At 42.3% G+C, this 24,311-nt stretch overlaps 1 protein-coding gene across 4 annotated transcripts in view; it reads right to left on the bottom strand.

Moving 5' to 3' along the window:
- Positions 1-4,505: 4,505 nt before the first annotated feature.
- Positions 4,506-24,311, bottom strand: part of AP2B1 (adaptor related protein complex 2 subunit beta 1) — a 130,759-nt gene continuing 110,953 nt past the window's right edge. For 3 of the 4 annotated variants that reach the window (XM_003929040.4, XM_003929041.4, XM_003929043.4), the window contains 4 exons: positions 19,451-19,535; positions 18,444-18,530; positions 11,456-11,610; positions 4,506-4,976 (listed from right to left, as the gene is read on the bottom strand). In XM_003929040.4, coding sequence (XP_003929089.2) covers positions 4,902-4,976; positions 11,456-11,610; positions 18,444-18,530; positions 19,451-19,535 — 402 coding nt within the window. In that variant the 3' untranslated portion in view covers positions 4,506-4,901. The remainder of the gene's footprint in view (positions 4,977-11,455; positions 11,611-18,443; positions 18,531-19,450; positions 19,536-24,311) is intronic. The other variant, XM_010339660.3, reaches the window with a different exon arrangement.

Below are 24,311 nucleotides of genomic sequence, written 5' to 3'. Positions count from 1 at the left end.
TCCTGGGGTCTCCGACCATAAGTGAAGAGTAAATGAAACAAGGGAAGGAAAGCCAGAGGCTGGACTTAAATATCATCCTCTAACATCTATCTACCTGGTGGGAGAAGTGGGATGAGTAGAATCATCCCAGCCCCAGAGCATTGAGAAATGATCCCAGAGATGGCAGTCTTGTCTCAAAATGATGCTCTTAGAAACCAAGCCCTTGCAAAAAGCACTTTTCCAGCTGAGAATCTGGGTCTAACCAACCCCCAAATTAGCCTTCCCTTTGTTGGCAGCATCAAGCACGGCAGGGCAAAAGCTAAATGAGAAACTGAGATGGTAAGTTTGGAGCCAACTCGGAAACTTTTCAAGAAACATCCTTGTTGCTAATAACATGTCTGGGGGCTGGTTGGGATTCTAGGATTAGTGTTCAGGAGATAGAAATGGGTAACCACGGGGGAGGTGTGATCTTTTCCAAGTGCCATACCAGGTATTAAAATAAACAGGCTCTTGTCTCCTGGAGCTGGGGGTGGCAGGAAAAAAGAATCCGGGTCTAAGCAAAACCAAAAAAAGCATTAATGCGTGAAGTGGGAGTAGAAAGCCCAAACCTGTGAGTCCTCAGCTGTTTTCTGACTTCAGAAACGATGTACCTGAGATCTCAGTGTTTCTAGTTGCTACTCTAGAGACAGAGAAATACATACAGTGCAATCTCAGACGCAAGTCTGCGACCAGTGTGCCCTGAACATACTGGTATCCTGGGGGCTTAGCAAGGTGGAATGTGGCTGAGAGCAGAGGTAGCAGAGCCTGTTACGGGATCTCCAGCGGACAGAGGAGGAAGCTATTGTGTAGTTCTAAGGACACAGACAGGGAGTCAGAAGACGCTGTTCTGCCACGTCTCATCTGTAAACTGGAGGTGGAATTAAATTCATGAGATAAGGGAAAAAGCAGGCACTGTACATATGGAAGGACTTGAACCACTTTTCAACTGCCACAGAACGTGAGTATTACTGTAGACGAGGCAGTAGGCGAACAGGTGTAAGCCCTTCTCTCTGGCAGTAAATTCTTGACCTTGGCTGCACGTTGGAAAACACCTGGGGAGTTTTCAAAAATGCTGATTTCTCCAGGTCCCATCCCAGACTGATTGAGCTGAACCACGTCTTTTTTGAAAGCTCTCCAGGTGACATTAACGTGTACCCAAGAGTTGAGAGCCTCTCCTTGAGGACTTTCTTTGCCCAAATTAACATCATTCTTAACTGGCGACCCTAGTTTGACCCCACTCTCCCCAAGTGTTTTTCCAAAGACGGCTGGGGCCAGCTGCAGCCCGGCAACACGGAGACAACCAGGAAGTTCCTAGCTGCCAAAGGCAAGTTTGCTCATGGGGTTTGGACATCCAAGTAATAAAGGCAGCTACAGTTGCCGAGCACCTCCTAAGGCCCAATACTGTGCAGAGTGCTTTATCTACACTCACTCTAGTGGTGAGAGAGGTTCAGGGACTTGTCCGTGGTATCTTGGTGTTAGATCCCTCACTCCAGCCTCTTCCCCCATTCCAGGCAGTGGGAGAGCTCAGCAGCTGTCAGCTTATCAGAAACTACGTATAGGGGGCCTCCTGTGTTGACAACGTCTGGGTCACATGCCCCCACCAACACAAATGCAGGCCTCTAGCCTTGGAACTCCCTGGGAAGCTTGTTTTAAGGCAGCATTAATTCCATTTGCTTGGGGATATGCAGGCCCTGAGGCCAGTTTGAGAGACTTTTCTAAGTTGAGAGACGATTGAGACATCCTGGGTAATACATGCGAAGCTCTGCTGCACTCCTCTGGCCTTGGGCCCTGCTGGCTGGACGCCAACTGACAAGCCAGAAAAAGGCCCTGTGGCTCTGGCTGCTGCCCCTGGGACCATCTGCCTGGGGCCCCAGCAGGGGAACTGCCAGGAGAGACAGATCAACTCCTCTGAGCACTCCCTGCCTGCAGAGAGACCTGCAGTGGCAGCAGTGGTTTGCGGTTTGGTCAAAAGGAGCCTCCAGGAGGTATGTGATTCTTTCTCAAGTCACTCTTAATTTCATCTGGCTGAATCCCTGGGAGGGCTGGGGCAGTCACAAAGAAAAGTTTGAACAGAGTGGTTAAGAATGTTCTGTCCCTCTCTGGCCAGCTGTGTTTTCGCCTAGCATGTCAGTTCTGGGAAAAAGTACATATCACGAACTTCATTTTGTGTAAATGAGTTTATTGACGAAGACACAAGGTCACGCTTCCCCCAACCCCCACCCTCCCCCAAAACAGGACCCAACAAGAACACAGGAATGAGAAGCATTCTTGTGGCAACACTCCCCCCACCCCGCCCCCTTCCCATTTCTTTCCAAAGACTCAAGCTTCACAACACACACACAGAGCAGGCTTGGGTGAGGACAGACACTCAGGGAATCTCTGACCAGCAAAAGAGTTCTGGGTGTTTGCTTCTCCTGCCCTTCGTATGATGCCAGCTGACGTTACAAAGACACACTTAGGCAGAGGAAGGGGGATGCCGGCAACCTCCACCCACTTCCCCAATTTGGCCAAGCTTGGAATGAGCCAAGAGAGAAGTCGTGGTGGAGGCAACAGTTTTTGCCTCTCAGGAGAGGTCCTTTTATGGGAAGCAGAATTCCTCCCTAACTTTGCTCAGGGCTGTGATGGGAGGTGGCCTCCGCAAGGAGTGAAGAGTTCATGGGCTGGCTCAGTCAGGTCAGCTGAGAATAGGAGCTGTTATCCATCACAGGTGGGGAGGCAGACAGAAGCCTTGTTTTGGGGGTTGAGGGACATATTCTGGTAGGAAATTGTGTTGTCTGCTTGCCCTGACACACTCTTCCTTCTGGAATGACAGTTTGCTTTGAGACGAGAACACTGTATTTGCAGTGTGAATCTTCTTCACTACTTGTATCCACTGACTCCATGAATGAAGTCCCAAGAAGGGAATTTTACCAACCTGCTTTTCCACCCCACATATCTGACCCACCCGCCTCCCACGTACAATCCTATGCAGTTTCCTATTGCCACGTGCTTGAGGGGTAATGTGCAAGGGACATATTTCCTTCCCCCCTCCCCAAACATTCTTCTCTTGGAGATTCTCAAGGTTTATGAAACTGCGTTGGGGGACCCACTCCCCACAAACTTCGCAACTGGTGCGAAGCAGGGTCATTTCAGGCATGACGGGGCTGTGGGCTAGTTTTGCTCCTGTTTCCCACGACTGCTCTTCTGAGTCCAGTGAGTTTGGTCTCAGTCCAACATGAGGCCTGTGGACCCTCAAGTGCTCCTGATTTAAGCAGGGGCATCTAAGAAGAGCAGTTGTGGTCATGGACCCTGAATACTGGATGCCAGGCAATGCAACAGGTGCCCGTGGATCAGTGTAACACTGCTAAAACAGGTCAGTATTTTGGGCACGAAGCATTCTTTCAAAAATCGTATCTAATGTGTTAAGGGGTGGGGGTGTGGGGGAAAGATTTCATATTCCCCAGTCTTTTCAGAGATGACAAGAACTGCCTGAACCTCTAGGATGATCTTAATATACCCTGCAGCCTAAGTATCATGAAGAAAGAGCAGATCAGAGAGCTGAAGGGATAAAGAGCATCTGCAACATCTCTAAGCTCACTTCATCTCTGCACCTATTCTGCTGGCCTCAAGAACTGGGGCTCCAGGGGTATATGGGAAACATCAGCTACTCCTTCATCCTGGCATCTGGATTTACCTTCAAGTAATTCAAAAGATTTGCAGCTGCCACCTGATGCCAATCAACAGGGCGTCAAAATCAGTATGGAATATGTGAAGAGCCAAAAAGTCGGCAGAGAAAGGCAGGAGAAGGCATCAGGGGAAAAATGCCAAGAGACAGTCCTGTGGTGAAAACCACACTAGTGGGCACCCAGGAGACCGTCTCGGCTCTGCTGCTACACAGCTGACAGGTCTTGGCAGCAACCGTTTTGTCCTTTATCTTTCTACTCCGTAGAAAAAGAGGCTTGGATGAGTTATTACTCTGTTTCACCTCTGTTGAAAGTAGGATTTTCGATTTGAACTGAACCTGAGAAATACAGGAAAGGGGTGAGGGGACAGCATCCGGGTTCCTGTTCCCCACTTCTACTCAAATTCCTCAATCAGTGTGATTAGCAGGTTTGCACAGGGGAAAAGAAAGTAGCAAGGTGTGACTTCTCTCAGCCTTGGCGCTGACAGGCTCTATAGTTTACGCACCCTGAAACATCATTCAAGAAGATCACCGTTCCCAACTGCAGAGCAATCAAATGAGATTATAATATGGAAAGGGGGAAGCATGAAGGCTTGGCCAAAGAAAAGGGTTTTGGAGGAGAAAAAAAAAAAAAGCAAACTGAAAATCCAAATGACCAGGGATAAGGCTAGCACAGGTAAAAGAACCCCTCAAAAGCTAGGGCAGGTAACTGCATCTCTGCCTCTAGGACTGTGTGGTTAACGACAGTCATTTCAATGCTTTTTCCGGTTCCACTACTCCCTTGATTTCTCATATGTACAAAAGTATAAAACAATAAAGTGCAGTGTTTCAGTGACACTTTTCCTTGCTTTAATATTTGTTGTCTTTTTCTGCTTTTGAAATGAGCTCTCAATTACAGAATACCAAACTACACTCAAAAGAGGGTGTAGAAAAAGCCAGCCACTGGAGCAGCATGGAGAAGCCCACAAGTCAGGACAGATAGCAGCAGCAGGTGGCAAGAGGTGGGAGGTGATGAAAGCAGTGGTTACAAATGTTCACAGGAAGCTAAAACTATCCAACAGGTTGTGCCCTAATGTTAGCACGGGTTAGACTAGTTACTACCTTGCTGGGTGGCCTCAGTGTGTTTGGGTTCAGATTCTACACAGCAATACAATTTCTTCCAGTTAAGAGTTCTTGGCTTGCACTGATCACAGCATGATTGGAGGGTACTGGACCGGTCTTGTTAGTTTTTCAAAATGCTGTCGTAGACCTGATAGATGTATTGAGAGACTTCAGGAGCTCTACACTTCAGCGACAGCTGTTAGGAGAAAAAGGAGGTGGCAGATTAGCACAAAGGTTGGCATTAAATCTAAAAGCATCCAAGCACTCAGTTCAAGAAAACTTTTGACACAGTGGGAGAGAAACTTTTATCACTGGAGTAGCCAAACAAAGAAATTAAGTTATTAAGTATTGTGGGTTTTACAATTTCAATTTAATCCACGTCAAGTTGTGCTGTGCTTCTACCTCCATTGCATGAGGATCTATGAGATTAGGAAATAGTTCATACTAAAACCGTCAAAGCCTCTGACTGCAGAGGGAACAGCTGCTCTACTGCTTTGCTAAGAGTTATAGAGATGATTTTTAAATGAAAAAGGAAAGGCTAAAGCCCTTAACTTGTTGATGGTCATTTCAGCTGCCTGCCTCAGTTTCTCAGTCTGACAAGAGGATGGCTAAATCTCAACTAAGCCCCAACTTCAGGAGGATGTACAATCGATAAAGTAAAATAAAACCCCATAAGCTAGGTAGGTCCAAGGTATTAGTCCTTTCTGTATTATAATGAGGAGAGTATACACCCCAAGAGGGAAGCCAGGAACACGAAAAGACAGTTACTATAACCCAACCTCAATTCATGCCAACAGCTTAATCTTTTATTTCATTAATACTAAAAAGATCTTAATGGTGAATATTGAGAATTTCATTTCGTGAGTCAGTAAGGACAAAATTTAAACCCTGATTTAGACTCCTAATTGGATTAGATTAGGCAGAATTACCAATAATATAAGAATGCAAAATGCACTCTAGAACCAGATGATTTAATAGATACCTACTTTATATTACTGACATCAATTACTGACATCATTCCTCTTGTTAATTAGGGCAGGTCAACAAAAATTGTCTTGAATGATATAGCACCATGAGATTTTAGACTATTTCACTTCTTTATTTTTTTATTAGAGACTAAGGACAATTTAACATAGTACAAAAGAGAAGACTATCTGGATAAAAGATCAAGAAGATTTTGGTCAACCCTGAATTTCCTAAAAGACTAACAACCTAAAAAGTTAAAGTAAAATTTAAAATGAAAAAACAAAACAAAACAAAAAACCGAACAAAAAATATCAGAAGGCATTCTATTGATTCACAGCTTTAATATTCAGTCACCAAGGTATTCCCAAAACTGCTGCTTGCTTTTAGTCAGGAAGACAATTCTAATAAATGTAAACAAAACGAAGCAACTAACTTAAGAATATGGCTGGTGTCTTTCTTCCTTCCTTCCTCCCTCCCTTCTTCCCTTTCTCTCACTCTCTTTCATTTTTAGACAGAGCCTTGCTCTGTCGCCCAGGCTGGAGTGCAGTGGTGCAATCTTGGCTCGCTGCAACTTCTGCTTCCCAGGTTCAAGCGACTCTTCTGCCTCAGCCTCCCTACAGCACCCACCACCACTCCCGGCTAATTTTTGTATTTTTATAGAGTTTCAATATGGTGAAACTATGAAGTTTCAATATGGTGAAACTATGAAGTTTCACCATATTGACCAGGCTGCTCTCAAACTCCTAACCACCTTAGTGATTTGCCCACCTTGGCCTCCCAAAGTGCTGGGATTACAGTGTGAGCTCACTCTAAAACTTGTATATATAGAAAACAGCTCCCTACTTTGGTCCAAGTTGCATCTTTAGGCATTTCCCTGACTTTCAAACTCCCTATTGAAACAATTCTTATTTATTTATTTATTTTTGAGGCAGTTTCTTGATCTGTCACCCAGGCTGGAGTGCCGTGGCGTGATCTTAGTTCACTGCAACCTCTACCTCCTGGATTCAAGCAATTCTCCTGCCTCAGCCACCCGAGTAGCAGGGATTACAGATGTGCGCCACCACACCCGGCTAATTTTTTTTTTTTTTTTGTATTTTTAGTAGAGACTGGGTTTTGCCATGTTGGCCAGGCTGGTCTTGAACTTCTGACCTCAGGTGATCCACCCGCCTCAGCCTCCCAAAGAGTGCTTGGATTACAGGCATGTGCTGCCCGCCATGCCCGCCCTGAAGCAATTCTTGTACCTCCTTCTCTACAGCCTTCTCTGCTGCCAATGTTGTGGAAAATTCTAGTGGGAGAATATGTGGGTTCAGAAAAGGAAGAGAAGAGGAATCTAAAAAGAGAAACAACAGCTTAAGGGAGTTAACTCCCAGACTAAGGAGAGGGAGTCCCCAAATACTCCCCCAAAATACTATCTTGTATTTTTCCACATTTTTGTAACAATACTTGAAGTTCCTCCAGCTGGAGGTTCATTTTTCTGTTTACTAGTAAGGAAATGTTGCCTTCCTCAACAACGGCTCAAACTGCCAAGGCTGGCATTGGTGGGGAGTCATGGACTGATCATACCTAGACCCTGGGCATTACAGCTGCTCTTTAAAGGATGGGGAAGAAATTTTCCCTGTCTCTGGGCTCTTAATATCCACACCTCCCCAGCCCTACCTGCATCCAAGCCTTTAACAAAGTATCAGAAGTTTATTAAATATAGCTAGGACTCTGGGTCTCATTTTGTAAGGCTCCTAGGGGTTAAGAGACTTTCCTTGGGCCTCAACCTTCCAACTGCTAATTGCTTATGTGACATGTCTAACATCAGCCACTCAGGAATCCAGTCCAAACTAGACACACCAAGGGCAAAAGAGTCACTTGTCCTGCTTAATTAAAGTGAAGGGGCTACACATCCACTTTTGGTATATGGTGTGGAACATCCATACACTGCTTCATGAGGGACAAGTTATCTTTCAGGTAAGACTTACCTACTTACAGAGATACAACTTCACCCTTACAGGATGAACATATCTTCTTAATGAAATACAACACAAGCTGGGGTTTGGCGAGAACTGCTTTATTAACCCCTCTTAGGAGACTAAGGGCCCGTCATCCTGTCATGCATTAGTGTTGGCTCAACCAGATTTCTTTCTTTCGTAATACTTAGCTCAGATCAGAGGAATAGCATAATGGGAACTCAGGATGATGGAGGGTATGGATCCAAACAATTTAGAGTCTGGGGTGCTGCTGAGGGGAATGAATTAGACTATCCGTCAAGTGTTATGATGGGAGATTTAGACGGTATCGTGGGCAGAGAGAAGCTTGTCACCAGATGGGATGAAAACTAGGAAAGAGGGCAGGGAAGTATAAACAAATTCACCATTTAAAAATATAGGGGATGGGGGCCAGGTGCAGTGGCTTATGCCCGCAATCCCAGCACTCTGGGAGGCCAAGATGGGAGGATCACTTGAGGCCAGGAGTTTGAGACAGCCTGTGCAACAGAGTGAGACCCTATCTCTATTTTTAAAAAATGTATGTATATAAATATATGGAAGGAAGAAATGTGGGCGTGGCTAACCAGGAGGACAGAATCTTTTTTTTTTTTTTTTTTTTTTTTTTGCATTTATTCCATGCTAAATTTATTTCCAGGCTGTTTTTGTTTTCCCCAATTTCTTCTAGGATATCTTTTTCTTCCATGCAACCCTCTCTTCTGGTTTAGGAACAACTTACACTTTTTCAGTAAGGATCATTTCAATGTGTGGCAGGGGAGTTTATGTATGGGTTAACCTGCCCTGAGTTCTGTAAGTATGGCAACAAATCCCGGGGCTCTGTTCACCTGGACATGCCCAATGACCAGAGAATCTGCATCTAAACCCTTAGGGTCAGCAATACTCTGCCTTTTTAAGCTGTACAGCACAAATTCAACACTTTTGGACCACCTGTCATCCTGTGCCCAGCCCTTCTGTTTGGCGTAGGCACACCTACCAACTTCATTACAGTAATACAGAATGACACACATTGCTTCTATAAAGAGGTATCTTTCAAGTACTTGGTGGCCATTTGGATATGCATACCTTTGATGGCCTGGGCACTTACATGGGTGTTCTTAAAGTGAACACGAAGATTTGAATCTCTTGCTTTGTATGATTTTGGGGGTTTTCTGGGTGAACTGAATAGAGATCATCTCAGGCCACTTACACGAAGAGCTCACTCTATAATTTCTTTAAAAAATATATATTTTTAAATAGAGATGGGGTCCCACTATATTGACCAGGCTGGTCTTGAACTCCTATCCTCAAGTGATTCTTCCACCATGGCCTTCCAAAGTGTTGGCATTACAGGCATGAGCCACCACACCCAGTCACTGTATATAATTTCTCACAACTGCATATGAATTTGTAATTACCTCAAAACTTTTGTTTAAATAGGAGAAAAATGTTCTTCAAAAGGCGAATGGAGAAATTATGGTACATGCATACAGTGAACTATTACTTGGCCATAAAAAAGAACAAACTATGGATACATGTAACAACTTGGAAGAATGTTGTATTATGCATGCAAAAAACAATCTTAAGAGGTCACATGCTACATGAGTGTAATTTATGCATTCTAAAAATGACACAATTATAGTAACAGAGAACAGTTGCCAGGGATTAGGGCTGGCGTGAGAGTCTGAACGTTAAGGGAGATTTTTGTGGTGATAGAACAAGTCTATGTCTGGACACTGGCAGTGGTTATCAAACTGACTGCCCACCCCACCCCTAAAAGCATGTGATAAGAGTTCACAGTAATATACACTACCCACCCCCCGCCCCTAAAAGTAACGTTAAGAATTAGTGAAATTAGAATAACGGCTACAGTTTAATTATATTGTACTACTACCTCATTCCTAGTTTAAAAATGTAGTATGGGTGTATAAGATGTTGTTATTATTAATGGGGAAAACTGAATAAAAGAGATGCAGAAACTCTACATTCCATTTAAAAAAATTGTTAAGTCTTTATTTCAAAATAAAACATTAAAAAATTTTTGACAAACTATACTAAGAAACTCTTAGTATAGAGCTTCTTAGTATAGTTTGTCAAAATTTTTTAATTTACTGATACTAATCAACAAGATGGTAGAAGAAGGATGTCAAGAAACACGTGAATTCTAAACAAAACTCACCTACCAGCAAATGACAAGACTTTGAACTAGTCCCTAATCATTCTTAGCCATGGTTTACTTATCTGCAACCTGGGAGTAATCACGTTATTTAACCTAACTGAGATGGAAGATTATATACAATAAAATAATGGACAGCAAGCAAAAAGGAAAAGAAAGGAAAAAAGAAAACCACACACCCATATACAAACTTACGGCAAATTTCTAGGGAGTAAATGAAGTTATTCTTCCTACAACCCCTTCGTCTATTCCAATTGCGACAAGGTCTCACTAGGTTATCCAGGCTGGTCTTGAACTCATGGGCTCAAATGATCCTCCTGCCTCAGCCTTTCCAGTAGCTGGGATTACAGGCATGTACTACCTTGATTTTATAGCAAAACTTGTCCCTCCAGAAACAGCACAGAGGGGTTTTCCTTTCCTAGGAAACTCAAGATAAATGACAGTGTACGTTACTTTCCAAAAAAGATGAGACTGGTGGGGGGTGGAGGAGAGGAGCCTAAACAGTATGGAGGAAGCTTTAAGTTTCTCAGCTTGTAAGCGCTTGGGTGAGAAAATCTAATTCGATAGGACTCAGGAGCGTGTGCATGCGCATACACACACACGTGCACACTACTCTAACTTACTTCAAGAAAGGGAACTAGTGGGGAAAACACCAAGAATATTCAGTTCTGGATGGTACTACTCCCTCGATACATGCTAGCAAAAACAGACTTAGCTGTCAAAATTAAGGAGTGCAATCACAGACTTTTCTCAGCTAAATCGCTAAAAGGCTCCCGTAAGCTACTGACTATTCGGCTTCCTCAGAATTAAATAGCCCCCTACAAAAACCTGACATAACAGAGGCATAAGGTATTTCTCCCCACCTCAAGGATTTTTCCTTTGCTTTTCAAAATGCACATGGCAAGCAGCATCCTTTTGGGAAATCACATTTTACAACAGCAAACAAATGCCTAGGGCTTGGGTATCAGTCTTTGCTGTTTAACAAAGCAATTGTTTCTGCCTTATTATTGTCAGAATTTTTCCTTTAGTTCACTGTGATATTGAAGGAAGTTTTCCAAACTAAAGTCCCCTTATAGGCTTCGAAAGGGGTGTTACATTTTGCCTTACCTTTAATAACAAGCATTTCAGGTCATACGATGCTGCTGAAAAGTGTTAATGACTCTGATATCCTTAGGTCATAAACTCCAACAGCAAGAAAGGTCTTCCTGACATTAGCTATGTAAACAATCCTCTCCGTAGCTTGTTACAGTACCATATGCACAGATATGGTAGATATGTATTAACGAGGATGAAGCTGCCAAGTTTTGTGAGCAACTCTGTATACAGCAAGGGGAGGGAAGGATCTGAGGCACTGGCGAGAGGCACCATGCCTGCTGGATGGGGTGGACACTGCAGGGAGGAGGTCTTCCATTGAGGCAAATGGGGATTTCTTTATTCACTGCTTATTTCGTAGATCTCGGGTTTGAAGCACCTCCTCTAGGTCTTTCTAGGGTGCTCAGTAAAAATGAAAAGCCTCTCTCGCCTCCCTCCTCTAATCCATCTCACCCATTCTGAGAAAGTCCTTACCGTATAATTGGGGTTTCCTGGCTGGATGCGTAGCTCGGCCAACATCCAAATGCCATTAGTGAGCTTCAGGGATTGGTACAGCATATCCTGCCCTTCCACATTCCTCTTGGCAATAGTATAAACATTGTTGTTTTGCAACTTGCTGGAAACAGTGTCTAGAAATACAGATTCAAAATCCAACACCTTCAGTTAAAATCTCAAACAAATGTACACTCTCTTCTCACATCCTTATGAGCTACATGTGTTCAGTTCCCTGACAAGTACTGTCACATGGACACGTGTACAGTTCAGAAGCCATTCTCCTCACAACAGCAAAAAGTGAAGAACAAGTTCATGAATTGTTTGCTCATCAGATTCCAGAACTGAAAACAGAATAAGGTACACCTATGGATTAGTGCGAGTTACCTTTGGAGATTATGAAACTGGTGGGCCTAAGGAGTTGGTAATCTCAAATTAGGTGCTAGACAGGTAAAAAAAGATTCTGAAGAGGACAAAGAAATGAGTGTGTGGGTATGTCGCAGTGACTGTCATGTTAGTAGTCATTTCTGGATGGCGGCTCCAGATCAATGGGGACACAAGACTGATGGCCACATCCAGAGTGTTACTTCCCAAGTCACCACTACTTCATTGTGAGCCACCGGGGCCTCAACCGCCGGGATCGGCAAGGGCCCAGAGCTGTAGAAGTCAACTGCAAAACAAATTTATTAATCTAGATATTTAAGATTTTGTTTGTTTGTTTTCAAAGCAGGAAACAATAATTTCTTAAGCCTTTAGGGAATACTATGCTTTGAAAATAATAATGAAACAAACTGTCTCAACCACAGACTTTGAGAATGACTGAAGCTGTGCAGAGGTGACTGCTGCTAGGTCCTAAAACTCCAGGGGTTGCTGCTGGTCAGGACAGAAGCTTTCATAGTCACCAACTCAGAGTAAGAATGGGTTGGTGTTCTGGCTCTTATGACTACAGCTTCGAAAAGACAACATTCCAGAATAAAAGATTATTTTTCTCTTCATGAGATGTTGTTGTATCAGAAAAAGAGAAACTTTTAAGAATAGAGATGACAAGCACTGCTTCTTTGTTGACTATTTATTATATTCATTTCTGAAGAGAGCATTCAAATTACTCGTGCCTACCTCAAGAACTAAATTCTCCCCACATAAAAATCTGTCCTATTCTATTGTGCTCTCCGAGAAAAGGTTGCCATGATGAATGGTCTTTCTACCTTTTTAAATGGTAAGGTCTCTGAGCAAAGGAATCTTGGAGTTTTTCAGCACTGTACTTCCCTCATTATCTGGGATACAACAGGTACCTGTCATCAATATCTGCTGAATAAGCTTCTGATAGGTGTTGGAGATGCCAATATTGACATAATACCACAAACATAGATGTGAACTACTTTTGTAGGTAGTTCTCACCCTGATGTCTTTCTCCCGCATTCAAACCACTGATAGCTCAGTAGACAAGGCAGTAATGTTCCTTTCATAAGACATTTTTTACCACACTTAGTTATTACTTAGCTTTTCTCCTTTTATTTCTAAGCTTTTCACTGACACAAGTAGAGTAGTTATACCTTAAGAAATGGCTCTATTTGAGGAGTCAAAAAATATATCTCAGGGTACTTATATGCAATACTGCTGGAAGAAGGGGCCTCAATATGCCCTTTAATCACCTTGTGGGGGATGAGGCAGTTCTGGCTGCCACCCTGGTTCCCACAATGAAGTGCTCTTGCAGCTTTGACTAGGTTGCTAGGCAACATCAGCAGCTAGAGTTTGGCTAATGCTTTTTGACAGGATTGCCTTGAACACAGAGGGGCTTGCTTTAAGTTGTAAAAATCATTCTTAACTTTCAAGGCTCTTGCCCATTTCCCAGGAAACCCAAAAACACACAAAGTAGGAGCCTTTGTTGAACAGCCACCTTGTTGCACAGGCACAAATACATTCGAGAGTATATATGTGGCAAGGCCCAGATTCCTACAGAAATAATCATGAAATAGTCTCGATTATTTCACCACCTATGTAAAAGATGACAGGCTAAGAAACATTCTCTCTTTCATACATACACACACACACACACACACACACACACATACACACACACTTTTCTAGAATTAGAAAACATGGCAAACAGCCAGGAAGAATGAGCAAGCTGGATGAATGTAACTTTAATACATTTGGAAGCATTCTGGTCAGCAAGCTGACTCTTGTTCCTAATGAATGACTGTACTGTGATTTTTATCAGAAGACTAAACAGAGAGAGGGTTTCATAACATCAGTATGTATGATTTGGTTTTTATACATTTTGGATGTTAGGTTTGAGTCTGAAGATTTACAGATTGCAGAATGATCAGATTCTGCTAACTATGATTAAGAATGGCCAAGTGGAACCAGATACAAGGAGGCTTCCCAGCCAGACTGGGATAGAATTCTTGACAAGACATACAGTTTTTAAGTTTTTTTAAACACATGTTGACATTCTGGGAAACACGACGGAATCTTACAGTTGTGAGACTCTGAGAATGAGAATGTAATATAATGTTGTTTCAGTGTGTGCTGATGATATCATCTGAGGCATAAGACACTGAGATTTATCCCAAAGCATAGAATAAAAAAAGATGGTCAAATATAGTTACACTTCCTTCAAGATATGATTTCTTTTCTTTTTCCTTCCTTGCTTTTTTTTTTTTTTTTCTCTCTCTCTCTCTCAACAGGATCTTTGTTGCCCAGACTGGAGTGCAGTGGCGTGATCAGGGCTCACTGCAGTCTCAACCTCCCAGGCTCACATTATCCTCCTGCCTGAGCCTCCCAAAGTGTGAGATTACACGTGTGAGCCACTGAGCCCAGCCAAGATAAAATTTCTATGGTTCATTGGTATCCTTCCAAAAATTTGGCATTTTGGATCTGGGGCCTGAACTCTTTGAAGGTATGGATGTGATTTTCCTTCCTTTACCTTTGTACTTTAGGTAAGGTCATACATCCTCTGACAGCAGTAAGGGTGAAGAAGGTATTCATATCAGAGAGTGGGATGGGGGAATTTACATCTGAGGCCGTGCTGTGGTATTTATTAGCAAGCTCAAAACCACTATGACTGCTGAAAAGAACGCTTTTTACCATTTAAGCAACCAAACTATATTAGGTGTTAGCTGGAAGAGAGTTTCCATTTTTGAAATATTCCAAAGGCTGGGGAAAGCCACAACAAAACAATGAAACAGAATTCACCTTTACCTAGCCCCCATGCTGGAACAGGTACTTGTCTCTCATTATAGTACCTAACTAATGAAAACAGGTATATTAAGTCTCTGAGCTTTTCTTAATATTATAAACATTTTTTTTTTTTTTTTTTTTTTTTTTTTTTTTTTTTTTAGACGGAGTTTTGCTCTTGTTACCCAGGCTGGAGTGCAATGGCGCGATCTCGGCTCACCGCAACCTCCGCCTCCTGGGTTCAGGCAATTCTCCCGCCTCAGCCTCCTGAGTAGCTGGGATTACAGGCACGCGCCACCATGCCCAGCTAATTTTTTGTATTTTTAGTAGAGACGGGGTTTCACCATGTTGACCAGGATGGTCTCGATCTCTTGACCTCGTGATCCGCCCGCCTCAGCCTCCCAAAGTGCTGGGATTACAGGCTTGAGCCACCGCGCCCGGCGCTATATTACAAACATTTAACTTAAAAAATGGGTTTGTTGAACTGTTTGTCACAAAGATTCCTTTCCAGATATGATTGGAGATGCAACTACTTCTTGTGTACTTAAGATAGTAGTCCCAGATACATATTAACCCCAAATGCAGCTGTAATGGTAAGATGCGAAACAGATTCATACAGATGTCCAACACCCACAGAAACGATCAGTGCTAGAAAGGAGGGAGTCCTGTTAGCACCTTTCTGATCTCACACTTTCTAGTTAGATCAGAAAGGTGCTAACACAATGACAGGTGCTCACACAGAAAGGTGCACTTACACAACTAGTGGCATCTTAAGAACTGCCATCATATGCTTTCCAATTAAAAGCTGATTATTAAGACTTGGGAAGAGGGTCTCTTTCTTTATTCTCTAGAAGGAGATGAAAGAGCAAAGTAAAGCTCAGTGCTAAGTTGGTAAGTCCTTTAAGCCTATGACTTCCTGTAGCCTTCAGAGTGTTAGTTCCATCTGTCAAACGTCTATGCTAGCACAGAAAAGCTATTTAAAGTGTTGGTGCTAATGTGATTAGGGCAGATCAGCTGGAAAGGATGGTATTTTTAGCTCTCAGCTAGACCCAGCGTGTTGAATCAGAAGGCACTAAAGCTGAAAACGTTCATGTTAATAGAGCCCTTGAGACTGGAAAGAAATGTAAAGGCCAGGGCACTCCAGACCTGGGGGTGGACCCAAAGGAAGAGCTGGAAAGGATCAGTTGCAGGAAGTAGCCTTGCAAGGCTAGCAGTGATTTAATGTGGGAAAATGATGGCCTTGGACTTTGGGAGAAAATGAAATGTCTGTTTTCTCCTATGTTTCATGTGTGGCATGGCCACAGAGCAGTGTATCACTACAATCTGATTCACTGGTATTTGGAGCACCTAAAGCATGCGGCGATTGGTGTGAGGCCATGACAGAATTGATCAAAACTGAATTTGCTGAGAAACGACATCAAAGGGCACAGCCCCACTAGAAGAAATGCCAGACACTTCCTATTTGACAAGATTACAAAAACATGCCAAGGTGCAGTAAGGGTTCAAAACTCCACAGCAGGGGGATTTTTTCATTCTGTTATTTTGACAGACCAAAGCTCTCAGTCACCCAAACTTCTATTTTCTTTTTTAAACAATCATGTCCCTTTCATACTGAACATGTCTGAAACCAAACCTGCTTTCCAATCACTCTGGTCTATCTCTACCCTATTGGAGGGTGTTTTCCAGATCATCTTCAAGGAACACTCGTGGTCCACATGATGTTAATAATAGGCATTCTGTAATTTTAAATTCCAAAGTCAAGTAAGTTCAGTTAACACTGAATTAAATAGGTTTCTTCAGTGTAGCTTCTCAGAACTTTTAGGTACTAGAGTACTAAAGTACTCTAGTACCTAAAAGATGCAATGGCATGCAATGCCATTTCTGCTAACATGCAATGGCAATTTCTAGATGAAGCCTAGCGTATGCTGTATTTTTTAAACTTTCATTGATAACAGAACCCTTTTTCTTAAGGGAAAAACCACTGGACCAACTCCCACAAAGGTGACTATAATCGGGCCTGGTCTCTTCCTAGCTGGGTACAGAGGCGACTCCTCTAACAGGATCCACCCGGGTTCTTGCCGCTAGCCACTAGCCACTGAGGATTCTTCACCTGACGGCTTCCTGAAGAACAGCTTATACTGTGGAAAGCTGTCCAACCTCCCGTTCTCATCAAATGAGGTTCATGGAAACTTACCAGTGGGCCTCAAAGTGACGGAGAAATGACACTGTCATATTCTTAGAATATGGCATAAAATGAAAAAAAAATCAATTAACTATTGAATTAATCAAACCAATTGATTATTATGATGGAAATTACAGAAGACTCTGCTTCAAACACCTCTCCAAGAGCTCCAGAGATGTGAAACAATTATTATCAGAGTCAAACATCTGTCTGAAGTTTCTATATGCAAAGATGTCTGTTTGAATGTCTTATTCTGAGGGTTTCAGGAGAGCTCCAGTCTCCTGAATGTCTCAGAGAGGGCCTATAGGAGCATCACATTTAAAAGAAGTATCACAGGAAGAAGCTGATCACTATGATATTGGATTTCAAAAGCCCTATAAGATTCATCTGAAAAGATGAATATGACACAGAGCCATAAAATACTAAAATTAAAAACAAAAAGCTGGAATGAGAAGGCATTATTTTGTTTTTTGCTTTCCGTACTGCTGCGTTGCCTCCCAGTGCTGTGCTCCAGCTGCGATGGGAGGATGGCGACGTGCTGGAAAACCCTTGGGAGAACCACCAATGTGTGCGTGAGCAAACGAGGGGTCAGCGAGGGAGAGGACGTGCTGAGCAAGCACCAGAGCTCACTTCCATTCAAATTCACAAAGCCTTGTACTAGCCTCAAAAGAGAGAAAGAAAGAAACAGAGAGAGAGAGAGAGAGAGAGAGAGAGAGAGAAGGAAGGAGAGAGAGGGGGAGAGAGAGAGAGAGAGAAACAGTGAAACAAACGCAGGACTCCGAATAGCTTAGGGCTCCTTTCATTCCTGAGGAATATTTCAGAGAAACAAAGCCCAAGGGACTAATAGCTGCTATTGTTTCTCTTCTTGGGATACCCCTTTTATGTTCCTTTACTGTAATAAAGTAAACTACAAAAGGGCCTGGAGCTTTTTAATGGTGATTAAAGAGGTTAGTGTCATCAGATGAAAGCTGGCACAGGGCAGTATACTAAAAGGTTACCAACTAGGCATTTTTTTCTTTTATAGAGATGGGATCTCACTATGTTGCCCAGGCTGGTCTTGAACTGGCCTCAAGAGATCCTTCCATCTCGACCTCCCAAAGTGCTGGGATTACTGGTCCAGCCACCATGCCTGGCCCAACTAGGCTTTCATTAACTATGATACATTGTTTAATTATAAAAACAGTGTTCTAAGTACAGAATCCCAGAAAGACAGCCACCCTTCCTCTAATACCAAAGATTGATATAAAAGAAGAAATGGTCTTTTGATTTACTAGGGGAGTGAATACTCTCAAGTGCCACTTCAGTTTTTGATTATTAGGATGTTTAAGTAATAGAACTAACACATCTTTACATAGTGAAGAATTGGGTAGATGGGTCGATTCTAGTTTGTTGCCTAAATCTGTTAGCTTGTAAGTACTCTAGTACCTATATCAAAACATACCATGTTTTTAAACAGGGGTTTGCAAAGTAATGCCTCTACCATATATATTCACTAGAAACATAGTGGATACAGGGGAGGATAGAAGGGTAGGCAAAAGAAAGATCAAAATCTCAAATATCTAATTTGATTTCCTAAGATGAAAATGAAATTTAGAGTACATTACTCACCAGCATTTAAATGACATTCCTTAATCTGAAACTGAAGTTCATTTTCATTGGGAATATCCTTCCATGTTGCAAGAAAGACCTGGCGCTCTGTACGGGGAAGCAGAGGGGAAGGATGGATGTGTATAATCTGTCAGTATTCCGATTTCTGATGCCTAGCATCATTGTTCCTTTGTCATGCTCGTCCTTGCAATATAGCTAACAGCAGGCTGGGACTGGAGGCAATTCTGAGCTCGGCAAAAGTGCTATAATCCAGTTCAAGTAATCCCTCCTCGATAACACTAAGATACACTGGAAAAGAGTCTACATCCAGGGTTTCATTTTGGCTCCCTTGTTTTCCTATTTTGGTGACTTATGACCTTTCTGAGCCTTAATTTCTTCATCTATAATTACATCTGTCCTGCCTACCCAAAGGGCTATTGTGAGAATCAAATCAATTTAGTGCCAACATAGTTTAATATGCACCACTGTAAGCCAGTTTTTATTAGATTGCGGTTCATAAATAAGGGAAGAGAGAAATGTCAATAGACACATCGGGAGTACTGATGGTTTATTACAAATTACTGAATTCTTAGCTTGAGGCAGTATGAATTCAGTACACAGTAAAGTGCTAAATTTACATGTATTATCTCATTAAATTATAAAAATTATTTACACTGTAAATTTGGAAATAGAAATTCCAAAAAGTTTATTACCTTGACCAGTCACACAGCAAATAAATGGCAGAGCCGAGACTCAAATCCATATTTACTAGGTCTCCAAACATTTTACTCTGTATCCTGGGTGACTGAATTATTCAAGTATTGGGCACCGTGATTTAGAGACCAATGGCAGAGCAAGAACAACTGTGACTCAGGAGAATAAATAATGAGCAATTATTAAGAACTTTAAAATATCCTTACTCGATTTTTTTAACCTCAAAATAACTTGTGCTTCTGGGGCTATGCTCTGCCTGACGTGCAGAAGAAGGGCAAAGGTATATTCCACAGGATAGGCAGGAACGTACTTACCCATTTTGCCATCTTCTACAAAAAGCACATTGAGTGGGATGAGGCAGCTGAAGTAGAAGACATCGATATTGTTTTTCACAGCCACCTGCCAGGAAAGCAACAAGGTAAAATGAGGACATTGTAGGGAGCCAGGTAGGAGGGAAAGAACAGCACTGTGTCTAGAAATATGCCTCCCTATTTCCTTCCTCTTTCAGTCAGTGCAGGTCTCCCCAAATCAAGACACACTGGCGCATAGACTGCAAAGCACACCCTTACTTACTCAACACTGCACAGAACCGCGACAACCTGCAACTTGACCTCCTTCCAAAAGGCCTGTCTTCAAGGCACAACTTGTATACCAGGAATAAGCTAGGCTGTTGTTTTTTTGTCTCTATGATTAATAGTAGCTGCTACCACTTACTAAGTTACCTACTAATGATATTATTTCTAACTCTCATTATAATGATCTCAAACAAAGTAGATAACATTCTCCTCCATTTCACAGATAATGAATGAAACTGAGGTTTAGAAAGACTAACATCCACAGTCACGTAGCTAGTACACAGAATTAGGATGCAAACAGAAGTCTGATGCTAAATCTTGATTTTTATTTCTCCGCACAATAACTAGTACCATGCTACCTCTTTATTTTTTAAGATATCAGTTTTAAAATTCTTTCTTTTATAAACCTTATTTCCCAGGTCTTATGGTTGGAAAAAGCTTGTTGGATCTAACATTGGTAAACCTGATGACTATAAGAACAAAAAATCTTTAAGCAAGCAAATAAATGAATTTTCTTCTCACAATACAAACTTCTTGACTATGATTCTACCATAGCTTGCTTAATTCGGAGCATGCTGTTTTTTAAAAAGCTACAGTAAGTACTTTTATTCACAGCAACACTGATTAGTATACACTTTCAGGAACCGGCAAATTGCACAGCAGCAGATTATAAGGCCCATATACTGTAAGAGAGTAGGAGGAGACTTGTTCTAAGTCACCACCTCCCACTGGTTTCTGTCACTAATGACTTTCCTATCTATGCTCTTAGCACTGTAGGAAAACATTTATCTGAGCAAGTTCTATAATCAGTAACCATACCTGTTTCTATCTCATTATGCTCTAAAAACAAAGTTAAAAAGTGCTTGTCTAGTAGACTATTCTCACTTTCTGCCATTTACGGCAAATGTCTACATTTCAGCAGCATACTGACCTCTTAAAACTGTGGCTATGAGATCCAAATATCCTCTTTCTAAAGTACTTCCAGTCCTTCTACATTTAGTATCAACTTATCTTCCTTACTTTAAATGGTGCCTGTATTCCCTTTTCCATAATTATGCTCTCTCTCCCAGAAGAGTCCATGCAATTATTTTCCTTGCTTTTAACCTGTCAACTAACAGGCTCAGGAGTTTGTGACCTATATATAACATGGCCTGATGCCCAAAATGCTGAGATAGGATTCTCAAAAAGCTTAAATCTGGTTAATTTAAGCAGAGTAACTAATCTCAGGAAAGAGACTGAAGACATTCTTTAGGATGTACTAGAGCATGGCTGGGTGTGGTGGCTCATGCCTGTAATCTCAGTACTTTGGGAGGCCAAGGCGGACAGATCACCTGAGGTCAGGAATTTGAGACCAGCCTGGCCAACATGGCGAAACCCTGTCAATACTAAAAATGCTGAGCATGGTGGCAGACACCTGTAATCCCAGCTACTTGGGAGGCTGAGGCAGGAGAATCGCTTTAACTGGGAAGCAGAGGTTGCAGTGAGCTGAGATCGTGCCACTGAACTCCAACCTGGGCAACAAGAGTGAAACTCTGTCTCAAAAAAAAAGTGAAAACTGGGGTGATAGGGATAGGCTAATGGTGGGTCATATAAAGGTCTCATGTGAAATGCAAGTGTTTATCTTTGAATATAAAGTAGTTATATCTCACAATGTGCCACTCATTCAAACGTTTATTAATGTTTACTATGTCCCAAGCATTAGCAATATAAGGAAAGATACAGAAAATAGTATTCCCATCCTCCAGAGGATAATATTAGTGGTTCTTAACTGAAGACTTATATCAGAATCATCTGGAAAGGCTTTTTACAATAGATGCCAGGCCCTACCCTATATAAATAATTACAATCTCTGAATCTGGGACCTGGCAGAAATATTTGGGAAGAAGTTCCCAGGAAGATCAACTGGATAAGCAATTAATTTAGAACAGAACATTGTTATCTAAGAAGTCTGAATGAGTTCGTAAACATCTTGTTCTTCCAAAAGAATCCTTATGCCGCCGGGCGCGGTGGCTCAAGCCTGTAATCCCAGCACTTTGGGAGGCCGAGGCGGGTGGATCACGAGGTCGAGAGATCGAGACCATCCTGATCAACATGGTGAAACCCCGTCTCTACTGAAGATACAAAAAATTAGCTGGGCATGGTGGTACGTGCCTGTAATCCCAGCTACTCAGGAGGCTGAGGCAGGAGAATTGCTTGAACCCAGGAGGCGGAGGTTGCGGTGAGCCGAGATCGCGCCATTGCACTCCAGCCTGGGTAACAAGAGCGAAACTCCGTCTCAAAAAAAAAAAAAGAATCCTTATGCCAACAGGAGCTGTTTAACAACAGAAAAGACATGAAAAGGTCCTCTAGGTATGAGGTGCTGAACTGTTCTGCACTGTAGACCTTTTGGACCAACAGATGAAAGCCACTGACCCTCTTGGTGAAACACGTACACACAACATTTTGCATACAATTTCAGGAGTTTTGGGATAGCCCAAGGGCTTTCCTGGGACTTCTGTAGAACACTTGCCTGAGAAGCTAGGATATCCACAAATCAGGGCAGCAGATACAGAGGTTCAGAGCATGGACTTGGGAGCTAGAACACCTGATTTCAAATTCTGACTCTGACAGTTTCCTGTCTGTAAAATGTAGATCACAACAGTACTGAATTCATGGGGTTGTTATGAGGATAATGAGTTAATATTTGCAAAGCACAGTGAACAGCCTTGACTCTTGAGTACTGTAATAAGTGTTTGTTCAAAAAGAAAAATTCGGCTGAGTGCGGTGGCACATGCCTATAATCCCAGCAGGCATGAGCCACCATGTAAGCCTTGGAAAGCAAAGGCAGGCGGATCACCTGAGGTCAGGACTTTGAGACCAGCCTAGCCAACATGGCAAAATCCCATCTCTACTAAGAATTAGCTGGGCATGGTGGCACATGCCTGTAGTCCCAGCTACTCAGGAGGCTGAAGTGGGAATATCGCTTGAACCCAGGAGGCAGAGGCTGCAGCGAGCCGAGATCGTGCCACTGCACTCCAGCCTGGGCTACAGAGCCAGACTCCACCTCAAAAAAAAAAGACAAGAGAGACAGAGAAAAAGAAAAATTCATTCTGCTTTTATCATCGCCTGTTCTACCTTTTTACTCAGAATCCTTCCTAATTACGGATAATCACATTAGACTTATCTGAAATCTCATACATGCTCAGATGTAGTACGACTACTATGTTAAGAAAGAGATCGAAAGAGATCAAAAGAGATTTTTTAAAAGGCAAATTGTTAGCTTAATAATTCCTTTTGCTGCTGCGTTCGTAAATTATCATCTCTTTATAGGATTGACAACACAGGTCACTCACTGGGGGAAGCAGTTCATCTTTTATATTAGCTTTTTAAAATCTGTATTTTGCAGTTCTCAAATTTTCACTCTAGGCTAGAACTGGGTTCATTTCAAGAATATAGGCTTTCTCAGATCTGACTCCTGCCTACCTCTCTAGCCTACTTCCATGGAACTTCAACCACATCAAAATTACTTCTTATTCCCCAAACACTGAAAGTCACAGCTTTGTACCCTTTTTTTTTTTTTTTTTTTTTGAGACGGAGTTTCGCTCTTGTTACCCAGGCTGGAGTGCAATGGCGCGATCTCGGCTCACTGCAACCTCCGCCTCCTGGGTTCAGGCAATTCTCCTGCCTCAGCCTCCTGAGTAGCTGGGATTACAGGCACGCGCCACCATGCCCAGCTAGTTTTTTGTATTTTTAGTAGAGACGGGGTTTCACCATGTTGACCAGGATGGTCTTGATCTCTCGACCTCGTGATCCACCCGCCTCGGCCTCCCAAAGTGCCGGGATTACAGGCTTGAGCCACCGCGCCCGGCTTGTACCCTTTTTTATATGTTGTTCTTTCTGCTTAATATTTTCTTTTCCTTGAGCTTTACTGTCTGGAAAATACCTATTTAACCTTAAGGTTCAGTTCAAGATTAACACTTCCCAGAAAGCTCTAACCCCTCCCCATAGCAACCAATGCATACGCTTCTATGATAGCATATAATAATGGCTTACTTCAGCTGACCTATAATACAATGAGCTCCTTGACTGAAGGAGCTGACTCTTATCTTCACTAGCATATTGACTGCCTCGATAAATATTTGTTGCATGAAAATAATGGGAAAATGTTGAACAAATAAAAATGAAACACTGTGTTTCTCAACCTTTTTTCTACCTCGACATCATTCACATACATAACAGAATTCCATCAGTAACATCTCTCATTAGGCACACTGATTCTCAATGAGGCAGGAATGGGTCGGGGGGAATGGGATGATGTATGGGTTCTTTTGGCTTCAAATCACTGAACTAAATAATATCTACATGCTAAGAAAGGTAACAGAGGTAATGGATCACAACCCAAAGAATGCTACGTTCTCCAAAGATATGCCAATCATATTTTGGGTGTTAAAAAAGAGCCAAGGGAAAAACACAGTATGAAGCCAGTTTAATTCCAATACTGATGCTGATTACTCTTAAATATAACTAAATCAGCCTTAAAGAATATGATATTGATTGTAGTTTGAGGGAGAGAAGAAAAGAGAAAGACAGTTTCTTATTTTCTTATTTAAAAATTCACTAT

The sequence above is a fragment of the Saimiri boliviensis genome, chromosome 17, assembly GCF_048565385.1.
Source record: "Saimiri boliviensis isolate mSaiBol1 chromosome 17, mSaiBol1.pri, whole genome shotgun sequence".
Lineage (NCBI taxonomy): Eukaryota > Metazoa > Chordata > Mammalia > Primates > Cebidae > Saimiri > Saimiri boliviensis.
The sequence above is the reverse complement of the archived record's forward strand: the minus strand, read 5'-3'. Positions and strand labels throughout refer to the sequence as shown.